Genomic DNA, 11,532 nt, shown 5'->3' with positions numbered 1-11,532 from the left:
CTTTCCCACTTCTTATCTCCACCATGCTTTCTGGCTGACACGGCCCGATCCTAAACTTTTCCAGCTTCTTCTCTCCATCTTCTCTTCTCCTCTGCTGCCCCATCACTCTCTTGAAGGCGCCATGAGAATCTCCCAGCTCTTATCTGGGCTCTCTCCCACTGAACTTTAAGATGAATCACACATTATGCATATGCTATAATTGAATAGACTTGTTTTGTTTGTGACCCTGCTAAATTCAGTTTTGTTGCCAAGCTGGATTGACAACATTCAGGTCCTGTTACGTACACACACACATACTTTCCACTGATAATCTCAAACGTCACTCTCATGTATTTTCCTATATTACAAACATGACCAGATACAACTCAAGGTAAAATCTTCTATTTCTGTAACATTACACCGTTCTGTCCAAAGTGGATCATAACAGTTAGAAAACAATCACCACTCCTGTGTAAGTCTACATTTTTGAAAAGGCAGCAGACAGAAAATTAAAGAGTAAAACTTTATTTGATCTCAAGCAGGCTTATTATCGGCCGCAGAGTAGACAGACACGCAAAGCCAAAATGGATGAAAGCAGTCAAACAGGTCAGAGGGGTTATGGATGTGCAGGCAACAAAGGGGTGGTTTGGATTGGAGGTGACAGGTGAGACAGTGGGACATTCATCTTTAGGGTTTAGTTTGACCTGTAAAACCTCACAAAAAGAATAAATGAAGTTATCTATGTGTATCAAAGAAGGATGAAGGTTTCCAGGAGTCTCTTCTCTTCTTCCACCCAGGAGTCCTCTAGTCCGAGTCACTGCTGCAGGAGCTGCTGGAGGACTACAGACGAGGAGAGCAGAGCAGAGGAGCATCATGTCAGTCTGTGGTCATGTGCTTGTTTAACAGGCTGAATGGCTCAATAATATTAGTAACTATGGTAACACATGGTAACATATAAGCATCTTACCCCGTGAGACTTCTTTCCTTTTTTGTGACAGCGACCATGCATGTGACCGTGCTTATGTCTGTGCCTGCGACCACATCCATGCCCGTGTCCGTGTCCGTGTCCGTGTCCATGCCCGTGTCCATGCCCGTGTCCATGCCCGTGTCCACGTCCACGTCCACGTCCACGTCCACGTCCACGCCCACATCCAGGCCCACATCCATGCCCATGACAGTGGACGTGGCCATGGTCGTGGCCATGGTCGTGGCCATGGTCGTGGCCGTGGTCATGACCGTGGCCGTGGTCAGACACAGGTCCATGACCAGGGCTTGGTCCACAACCGGGGCTGGGTCCATGACCAGGACTGGGTCCATGACCAGGACTAGGTCCATAACCGGGGGTTGGTCCATATCCAGGGCTTGGTCCATAACCAGGGCTGGGTCCATAACCAGGGCTGGGTCCGTATCCAGGGCTTGGTCCGTATCCAGGGCTTGGTCCGTATCCAGGGCTTGGTCCATATCCAGGGCTGGGTCCATATCCAGGGCTGGGTCCATATCCAGGGCTGGGTCCATAACCAGGGCTGGGTCCATAACCAGGGCCGCCCTGGCCGCCGTGAGCCTGGTGGCCCCCTTGGCCCCCTTGGCCGCCATGCTGTTGTTGACCTCCAGATGGACCACATGGCTTAGAAGGGGCACTGGGGTTTTGTGGGTATCCTCCTCCTCCTCCTCCCCCTGGCTGAGGGTAGCCAGGGAAGCCAGAGGGATGCTGGTTTCCTTATCAAACAAATGTTTAGAAAACATGAATGTCAGGCACATAAACACAGTCAGCATGTATGAAAGAAGGAGCAAGAACACAAACAATAACAAGAAACATCCTCTTTACCTTGGTCGTTGTTTCCAAACATTTCAAAATTTTGTCTCCAAACCCTGAAAAGGATGGAAGCATAAATAATTCCACACTGATCTCTCAACACAAGAAAGGAAAGCAGACTTTTATAGAAAATCGGCAAGAGCTGTACTCTGATGAATCTAAGGAAAATGTAAATGTTAAAGGTGTGGCGTGTGTGAAAGTGTTCTCAGATCAATCATGTCAGCAGTGAGAAAGACACATAGTAATGTAAAACAAAATCTAACTTCAATGTGCTCTTAATACATTTATCTGGACATATACAGACATATTTCATGCATAGAGAGATAAAGATCAGGTCTTACTGTATCTTACTGTGTGTTGAGTGCAGATCTACATCAGCTCTGCAGAAATGTTCAGTCGTTTTATAGCCAAACCCTGGCAGAGACGGCCCAACCCCCATCATCAGGGGCGGTGCCTGAACACACACACCAACCAGTTTTGTTTGAGGGTGGAAGGTGTGTGTAAAAATGTGACGCACTCCAGACTTTGTAGCAACATGGAAATCATCCTGGGTTCAGTTTGACAAGTTTAGTTCATTGGTTTCTTAAAGTAAATAGCTGCTTTAAGTTCTCAAATACTTCTTGTACAGTTGATGAGCTCTGATGTATATCATACAAAATGTGTGTGTGTGTGTTTGGCGTTCAGAGAGCTTATCAAATGTGTTGTTGCAGATTTTGGTTGGTAGGCGTTTCTATGTTGATGAAGCCCATGTCCAGATTGTTACACTTTCTTCTCATGGTCCGACCATCAACCAGGACCCCAGATAGTTGAGTTTACTTTGTACTATCACACTGTTCTGATTGATCTCCAAGCTAGAACACAGTAGTTACAAAACAAGCATCACCTCGGTGTAAGTCCACAATTTATTTTAATGGGTGAGGCAGACAAAGAGGTCAGGAGGTGGAGGAGAAGGTGTGATTTACATGAGCAGACAAACATCACAAGCTGACGTGTGTGGGTTCGGTTGGACGCTCAGAAGAGACATCTGGTGGACAGGTGAGGAATAACAGTCTCTCCATGACTGATGTGTTAAAAGGACGCCCAGCTGCAACAATCAGACACAAGGTCGCTCATCTTTAGGCTTTTGTTGGCCCTGTTTCTGTGAAAAGGTGAAGCTTTGGAGGTACAAATGAGATCAAAATCAGGGATTTGTGTTTATCAGAGAAGGATGAAGGTTCCCAGGAGTCTCATCCTTTCTTCCACCCAGGAGTCATCTAGTCCGAGTCACTGCTGCAGGAGCTGCTGGAGGACTACAGCAAAGACACACAGCAGAGAAGCATAACGTCAGTCTGTGAGGATTCTGGGTACAAACACAACTTGATATTACAGACAAGTTCAGTTGCAACAGATTTAACCTGAAAGTTCTGCACTCTGGTTGTTTCTGAACTATGGTCTGGAATAATAAAGTAACTGGATCTTACCCCATGACACTTTCCTCTCTTGTGACACTTGTTATGCATGTGACCATGCTTATGCTTGTGCTTGTGTCCGTGTCCATGTCCCTCTCCATGTCCATGTCCATGTCCATGTCCCTCTCCATGGCCATGCCCATGTCCATGTCCCTCTCCATGGCCATGCCCATGTCCATGTCCCTGTCCACAACCAGGGCCGGGTCCATGACCAGGGCCGGGTCCATGACCAGGACCGGGTCCATGACCAGCACCGGGTCCACACCCAGGACCAGGTCCATACCCAGGACCGGGTCCATAACCAGGACCCTGTCCATACCCAGGACCGGGTCCATAACCAGGACCCTGTCCATACCCAGGGCCGGGTCCATGACCTCCAGGGCCACCATGATGTGGTCCAACATTGTGGCCTCCAGGTGGACCATAAGGCTGAGGAGGGCCAGTGCCTGGGTTATGTGGGTACCCTCCTCCTCCTCCTCCTCCTCCTGGCTGAGGGTAGTTAGGGTGACCAGAGGGATACTGGTTTCCTTTTCAAACAAACGAGTTGAAAACATGAATGTCAGGTACGTAAAGCAGTCAGTAGGTTTGAAAGAGAACATGAACAATAAGAAGAAACGTCCTACTTACCTTGGTTGTTTCCCCACATTTTAAAATTTCAGATCGGAACCCTGAAAAGGATTTGAAAATAAATACAAACAAAAATGCTAAATCAAACCTGACCGCAATCTGATATAAAGCATACACAGTCAGAGATCAGATCTTACCTTACTGTGTGTTGGGTGTGTGTGTGTGTGTGTTACAGGTCCACAGCAGCTCTGAAGGAACGCTCAGCCCTTTTATATCCACATCAGTCCAACGCCCAGTCAGGGGGTTTTGATAAGGGCGGCAAGTGTGTGTGTGGGAGCGACACAAAGACCAGGTTGTGTTTCATCTTGACCTATTCTTAAAGCAAATATCTGTTTTTCATTAGAGTTTATGGGTGATTCGTAATATTTCTTCACTGGTGGTCTTCCACGGTGCAGTCTAACACACACACAAACACACAAACACACACACACACACACACACACACACACACACACACACACACACATCATATCCATTGTAGTTAGCAATGATGAGCATTTTGATATTATTATTATATGAAGTTCATCAAGCTCATGTGTGTAAATCTGTTTCCTCGTGGTCAGAAGTGCAACATGTTTACCTGTGAGAGACGCTTACACACTTACACTTACACACTTACACACACATGGACAACACCGCCCGAGCTCATATGACCTCCTCCTCTTCCTCCTTCCTCTTCCTCTATCTTTACCCTTACAATCTCTGGAGCAAATGAGTCACTCTTTGCATGGAGGAGTGTTATGAAAATCCTTGACTACGCCGTGTGTGTTGGTAAGGCGGAGGAGGTGCAGGTTCCTTATCTGAGTCGACTCTACTTAGGACTGCAAATATGAGCCAGCACGGGCGTCAATGTTTGTATGTTCATGCCGGCCACGCAGCCAAAGACTTCAGCAGGGTCTGGAGATTTCTGAAGGTCATTTACTGCACCTCCTTCATTTTGTGTGCGTGTGTGTGTTTGTGATCTTTAATAAGCAACAGTGGTGAATTTGCTCAAACTTTATGTATTAATTCATGGTCGTCTAGAATATGGCACTTTGGCTGCAGTCCCACCCCTACAATCAACACTGAGCTTAACAGCTTCAACCACATTTCTATTCAAGCGTTGAGTGTGTGTTCAAATTTGATATCCAGAGAAGAATGCTGGGTGTGTTGAAGGTGAATTTCTTATCAAATTACACTCAAGACTGGAAACACAAGACGGCCCGGGCACGACTGTGTGTGCGTGTGTGTGTGTGAGAGAGAGGGAAGTGTGTGGTCGGTCACAGGATCTTCAATCAGGCGTTTAAATGACACACTCTCACAACATGCACGCACGCACACACACACGCACTATTTTACAACAATAAATCAAGAATGTGATTTCTTTAAGTACACTTTTAATACTACACTCACTACGTTCAAATGATAGGGTTCTGTTTTGGTGCTGTGGCTGCATTACTGGATCATACTGTTGATTTCTTAATAAACACTTAAAATGTAGAAATGTTCTAATCCATATTAACACCAACTCTCATCAGTCAGCATCATCTTAATGTTGTGTTTTCCTTTTTCAAAATGTGCAAACAAAAGTACATTCATTGAATCTACTTCCATATGAAACAAGTCTTTATTCTGATCAACCAGAATGACTGAGGTCCAACTGAGGCAACATGGAGATGAATGCTTACACACAGACACAGACACAGACACACACACACACACACACACACACACACACACACACACACACACACACACACACACACACACACACACACACACACACACACACACACACACACACACACACACACACACACACACACACACACACACACACACACACACACACATCACTGTGTCTCTTTAGCAGCAGCCGATTGTCCAAAGCTTAACTCTGCAGAATGAGCCCAGCTGAGATGTTGACATGTTACTGTATCTACAGGGAAACACACATCTGAGTGCTGATGTGTTATGAGCCACTGATGGACGGCAACAAACAGCGACATGTGATCATTGTCTGGTCTGTCTGACCCTCCCATGACCCTTGACCTTTGACCCTCACAGCTTGACCTTCCCTGCCAGAGGGCTGAGGGGGTAAAGGGCAGAGAAGCGACCCAGCGTCCAGACGGGGAACACGTTCCTGTAGGAGGTGTAGCTGATGGCACAGCTCTTGTTGAACACGCCTGCGATGTTCTCCTGGGGACGGAACACAGACAACATGAACGCCCAAACTGCCCAAAAGTGTCGGAGGGGTTTATTGAGACGGGACACACACACACACACTCACCTGTGGCCAGTCACCGTTGGGCAGCTGCTTGTCAATCAGCAGCTGAATTCCTCTCTCGATGGCTTCAGTGTTAGGATGTCTGAACACACACACACACACACACACACACACACACACACACACACACACACACACACACACACACACACACACACACACACACACACACACACACACACACACACACACACACACACACACACACACACACACGCTGTTATAGGTTCCAAACTCAAACCCAAACTCAAACTCAAACCCGTCTCATTCAGTCAGGGTCAGGTGTCTTTTCCTCTTACCTGACTGCCATGAGGCCCAGTAGAGCCCAGCAGACGTTATGGATCTGAGCGCCGTTGCTCTCGACGTAGCGCCGCTGCTCGCACGACTCAAAGTCCTCCCCCCAGCCGCCGTCAGACATCTGGCGCTCCAGCAGGAAGTGACAGGCCCTCTGCACCTCCACACACACGTCCCTGAGGAGCCACACGGCCGGAGAGGGATGGAGTTCATGAACAGAGAAGCAAAGGAGGCTTTCACTAAGATGTGCAAATGAGAAGTGAAGACGAAGAGCGATGGAGCGTCAGAGCAGCGACTCACCCGTCCCTGTAGGTGTGACCCATGCACGCAAACGCCTCCAGGCCAAACCAGGTCCCGTAGGTGAAGCAGACGCCCCACGACCTGAAGACCAGCAGAGGAGCGCCCATGTTCATCTACGCCGTTAATGTGAACTGTGATAGGGGAGGTTGTGTGTTAGCAGTGTGAGCTCACCCTTCCCAGGATCCATCAGGCCTCTGCTTCCTCCGGCAGTACTGCAGGCCTCCGCTCAGCGTGGAGCTGAGGAGGAAACAGATTCACTTTGAGATCTTTGAGAGGATTTTAAACAGTTTACATTTTTGCCAGTATAAGTACTAAACCCACATTATGGGTGTGTGTGTGTATGGGTGTGTGTGTACCTGATCTCCTCAGTGCGGTGGTCGGGGTGAACCTTCTGAAAGTGCCTCAGGGCCTGCATCACAGCTGAGGTACACTCCACATAGGTATAATCTATCATGATGTCACCTGTGAGAGAGAGAGTGTGTGTGACAGAGAGAGAGAAAAAGAGCGAGAGAGAGCAAGAGAGAGAGAGAGAGAGAGAGAGAGAGCACACACAGCACATCATTTCATTATTGTTTGTGTTTTGACTTGATTCCTTTTCTGCTCTCTAGTGGAAGGGTTCTGTTCTCTTTCATGGGTCGTGACCCAACAAAATCATTTCTCAGAGTTTAAAATGTTTCCCTTCATTCTTGCTAAGCTGACGTTTGGTTTGAAACTGGGTGAATCCGCCCCCTCATCCGTTCCTGGCAGAGGGAGGAACATTGCGACATAACGCTGATATTAAACTGTGCTATGTTGCAACGCAGCAGAAAGGTCAGGTTGGTATTTGGCTCTAAGCTTCCCTGTTTCAGGCCCTCTCTGGTCTCCAGGTTGAGTCAGAGTGCAGGTCTGGTCAGGGTCTGACTCACTGGGATCAGAGGGGACATGAACTAAAGTTTTATTTGTTTGTTTTTTGATATTGGTGGCACTTTAACAGTTAAATTAAACTCTAAACCTTTGGCGCCTTAGAGTTCTCTCTAGTGGTGAGACGATTGAATGGGTACCAACATCTGCGTCACTCACCAAACACCTCAGAGGGGTTAAGCAGCTCCAGGAGTTTCCCTCCTCTCTTGGTTTCGTACGTGGCGAAGCCGCCGTCAGAGTTCTTCATGCTCAGCAGCTACGAGAAGACGACGGAGGTGAAGTGAAGACGTGCGACGCTGTGAGAAACAAGCTGCGGTGTGACGCCGCCGCATGTCTTCAGACTCACCACGTTGACGTTGTCGTAGAGGCGCTGCGAGGACACGGGCTGGCCGAGGGACGGACAGAGCTCCTGGAGCAACATCACAGACTTCAGACCCTCGGCTGTGCAGTCGCTCACTATCCAGCCGCAGTCACGAGTGCTGAAGGGGAAACCTCCCTGCTCAGACGCACACAGAGACACACACATTTACATGCACCAGATACAAACACGACACAGCAACACTTTTGTCCTTACAAAGTTGCTCCTGTACACAATTTGTTTACCTTGTTCATCTGTCTGTAGTACTTCTGGTAGTCTGGAGGATTCTCAGGTATCTGGAGGAGAGGCAGGCATCAGGAAAGAGCTCATTGGTGCTCTAGAGTCACAATGAGATGCAGAGGATGCTGATCATGTCCTACACTGACACACTTCTGTACCTGTGTGATGGTGAGGAACTGATGGGCGTTCTGAAGACACTCCATCAAGCCGGGGTGGTCCTGGGCTCCTGCCTAACGGACCCACACAGAGTAAAACATTACATCATCTGGTGGTTGCATCATCTTACGCCTGAACATTAACAAGACAGCGAATCTGAGCCATCACCTCAAGAAAGGCCTGGACAGCAAAGCAAGTGTCCCACAGCTGAGAACCATTTGTCCCCTGTTGAAAGACAGAAATGTTTCATTCATCGACAAGATCCATCACAAACCAGAATCAGGAGAAGAGAAGAACGCAGAGGGAGCTCTCACCTGCATCTTCATGCCATCCAAGCCCAACCTAAAGAGAGCAGACTGTTTATGAGCTACATGTGTCACCCTACACATCCATCCTGAATCATTAGAGCTGAGTGACTGACCAGAGGTAGTCTGGGATCCTGGACACGTGCTCCTGAAAGACGGGAGAGGAGGGGCCGTCCACGTACCAGCGCACCAGCATGTTGATCGTCTTGGAGATCTGAGCAGACAAACAAAGAGCCGTTGGAGTTTAACGAACACTTGGATTTGATCCTACAGCAGCCGAGGCCTCAGCTCTCTCACCGGTCCGATGCTGATGCACTTGGTGAAGCTGTCGTCGGCCTGGATGTGCTCGTAGAGCTCTGTGACGGCTCGTCCCCTCAGAGCGACGCTGTGATGAGCCTCGTACACGTTCAGCAGCACTGAGACACGAACAAGAAGATTCTGTTATTTTTACTTTCCATACACTTATTATCCCCAAAAATTACCTTAAATAGTTTTGGCCATAATTTGTCTCTCTTTCATTGTGTGTGTGTGTGTTTGTGTGTGTGTGCGTGTGTGTGTGCTTACTGTAGGCGGCGGTGAGTAGAGTGCTGTGTGGTGTGTATAAGTCACAGGCTGCCACGTTGTCCCTCTGAGCAGGCCAGTTAATAGAGGCATAGTCCTGGACATAAAGCTCCTGGAGGACACACACCAACACACACATTCCAGCTGCTGAGGTATCATCATACATTCATTATAAACACACTGAGAGTCAGGGAGTCTTTGTTTGGGGTATGCTGCCCCCTTGAGGGCTGAGGTGAGTCCTGCACCTGTCTGAGGCTGAGCACCAGGTCGTCCTCGTCGGCGGCCAGTCTGACGGCGTAGCAGTAGCTCATGGGGAGGTAAACCTGCCGACAGTGGCACCACAGGGTGGACGGGTGGGCCGGCATCCAACTTGGCAGAAGCCTGGGGGGGTTTGAGGGAGAAGGTGGAGTTTAATCTTTATATTTACGGCAGAGGCGACGGGTAGGAGAGGAGGTGAAGAGGGAATCGTAACTTACCACATCTCAGGTAGGAGCGTGTTCATGCCCTCCCAGCTGTACACGTTTAAAATGGCCAACCAGAATTTACCCCACGATGGAATCCCCACAGCGCCCCCTGGACAGAATAACAGAACAAGCACAGAGCAGTCATGAGAAAACTGGATCACTGAGTGCAGAACAGGGCGTGCGGACCAGGTAGAGACGCATTTGGACGAGGACGGTGTCTCTTTGCTTCCTCTGACCTTTGCTGTGCAGGTTGTTCCTGGCTCGCACCATGTCTGGGTCGTCAGGGTCCAAGCCCAGGATCCTTAACGAGGCGTAACTCAGCGCAGTGCCAAAGACGGTGGATTTGTCTTCAATATGCCTAAAAAAAGAAAAGACACACACTCAACCTGACGCTGCACGTTGCGGACACGTTGGATACATTTCTGTGATTGGACACATTCCAGTTTAACCAAAAGGGAGATTCCCAGATGTAAACACACACCAGCGGCAGCATAGGGGGGTCGAGCTTTACTTACAGGCCCCAGCCTCCGTCAGGGAGCTGGACAGAGCGCAGGTACCTCACCATCTCCTTCTTCCAGGCGTTGGCCAGAGGGATTTTAGCGATGTGGCACGTGATCAGGAGTCCTGGAACGCACATCACACACACACACTCTCTCACACACTGAGGCACTGACAGTGACAAATACAGGAGTGGGGGTGGAGTCGGCCTACCTGGGAGCAGGAACAGAGGTCCCCCATAGTCTCCAGCCCAGTGGCCATCCTCAGCTTGGAGGTGCCGGTAGAAGTTCATACCTTTGAGGGCGGCGTCCACAGCCGTGTGTGCAGGTGAGGATTCAGACACAAACCCACTCTGTTACAGGACCACAACAACAACAACAACCACCCGTCAACTGATATGACCTCAAAACGATTCAGTATAAACTCCCCTCTATTGTAGGTGTATCTGGTTTGCTCCCTGCTCTGCTCCCACCGTGTCCAGGCCCAGAGCGTGGGCCTCCAGCATGGTCTGCTGTCTCTCTGGGACGTCCTGGTCCTCCAGGTAGCGCCAGGTCTGCCTGCCCTCCACGTTGGAGAGCCTCCAGCGGCTCAGGTCTGTGGCCGCCTCCGTCTTGTACGGCCCCCCTCGCCTCCTCAGCTGCCTTGGAGACACATTTAAAAACATGGGATGAAATACAATCTAGATACTGAAGTGAGTTTGGTTACTTTGCTTCCACTCAGACTTCAACAATACAAATGTATGATCATTATTACTTCATTACTGTATGTGTGATTTCAGGACTGTACTTTGTTTTTTTTACAAAATGTCCTCTATCAGGTGAGATTTCAAGTGAAGGAACTTTTCTCTGCACATTTATAGTGTAAATTTGAGTTGAAGTGGAGACAAACTACTTGATTTATTTTTTAGTTTGTATAATAATTGCTTCATCTGTGTATTTTAGACAAGTTTAGTTTACACTGATAAAACAAATGCACCGTGTATGTGTCCGCCCATGCGTGGTGTAGAGTGAACTGCTGTGAAAGGGGCGTGTGTGTATCTACAATATAAACAAAACTAAAAACAACTATTTTTGATCGATTCATTAAATATTACAGACAAGCCGTCTACATGATGTTAGTTACACACTCCTGCATCTTTAAATGATAAAAACAACACTTACGTCCCCTCGGTCATTGTTGTGCTTGATGCGGAGTTGAATCCTCCTGCAGCTCCTTAATTAATGTATATTTGTGGTTTTGAAGGTTCCGCCTGTTTTGTTGTCAGAGGTCGTCAAATGTTTTCAGTGGGAACTCCACAGTCGTCCGAGGACGCTCGCGCATGGA

The 11,532-nt window shown here is 48.5% G+C and overlaps 2 protein-coding genes across 2 annotated transcripts; both read right to left on the bottom strand.

Moving 5' to 3' along the window:
* Positions 1-488: 488 nt before the first annotated feature.
* On the bottom strand, positions 489-1,842 carry LOC143008690 (uncharacterized). Its single transcript, XM_076160552.1, has 3 exons — positions 1,805-1,842; positions 947-1,695; positions 489-819 (listed from the first exon to the last, which is right to left on the bottom strand). Exons 2-3 carry the CDS (start codon positions 1,570-1,572, stop codon positions 504-506), a joined length of 942 nt encoding a protein of 313 aa, XP_076016667.1. The 5' UTR covers positions 1,573-1,695; positions 1,805-1,842; the 3' UTR covers positions 489-503.
* A 3,448-nt stretch (positions 1,843-5,290) lies between these two features.
* lss (lanosterol synthase (2,3-oxidosqualene-lanosterol cyclase)) lies at positions 5,291-11,532 on the bottom strand. Its single transcript, XM_076160586.1, has 22 exons — positions 11,370-11,532; positions 10,682-10,850; positions 10,423-10,561; positions 10,227-10,335; positions 9,948-10,069; positions 9,724-9,820; positions 9,493-9,628; positions 9,251-9,359; positions 8,984-9,102; positions 8,803-8,900; positions 8,696-8,723; positions 8,550-8,606; positions 8,384-8,455; positions 8,231-8,281; positions 7,974-8,123; positions 7,787-7,883; positions 7,084-7,189; positions 6,899-6,964; positions 6,728-6,808; positions 6,433-6,603; positions 6,137-6,215; positions 5,291-6,045 (listed from the first exon to the last, which is right to left on the bottom strand). Exons 1-22 carry the CDS (start codon positions 11,381-11,383, stop codon positions 5,908-5,910), a joined length of 2,208 nt encoding a protein of 735 aa, XP_076016701.1. The 5' UTR covers positions 11,384-11,532; the 3' UTR covers positions 5,291-5,907.

Source organism: Genypterus blacodes, unplaced genomic scaffold (assembly GCF_046128005.1).
Source record: "Genypterus blacodes isolate CSIRO-AG114 ecotype Tasmania unplaced genomic scaffold, CSIRO-AGI_Gbla_v1 ptg000106l_1, whole genome shotgun sequence".
In the NCBI taxonomy this organism is placed as follows: domain Eukaryota; kingdom Metazoa; phylum Chordata; class Actinopteri; order Ophidiiformes; family Ophidiidae; genus Genypterus; species Genypterus blacodes.
The sequence above is the reverse complement of the archived record's forward strand: the minus strand, read 5'-3'. Positions and strand labels throughout refer to the sequence as shown.

What these genes read in the sequence shown, in the direction of transcription:
- lss (XM_076160586.1), bottom strand. An exon ending in ACCTCTGTTCCTGCTCCCAG is followed by an intron (nt 10,336 to 10,422) that starts GTAGGCCGACTC and finishes TGTGCGTTCCAG; the next exon opens with GACTCCTGATCACGTGCCAC. An exon ending in AGTTCCTCACCATCACACAG is followed by an intron (nt 8,282 to 8,383) that starts GTACAGAAGTGT and finishes CCTCTCCTCCAG; the next exon opens with ATACCTGAGAATCCTCCAGA.
- LOC143008690 (XM_076160552.1), bottom strand. Translation starts at nt 1,572, where the DNA reads ATGGCGGCCAAGGGGGCCAAGGGGGCCACCAGGCTCACGGCGGCCAGG. An exon ending in AAGGAAAGAAGTCTCACGGG is followed by an intron (nt 820 to 946) that starts GTAAGATGCTTA and finishes CCTCGTCTGTAG; the next exon opens with TCCTCCAGCAGCTCCTGCAG.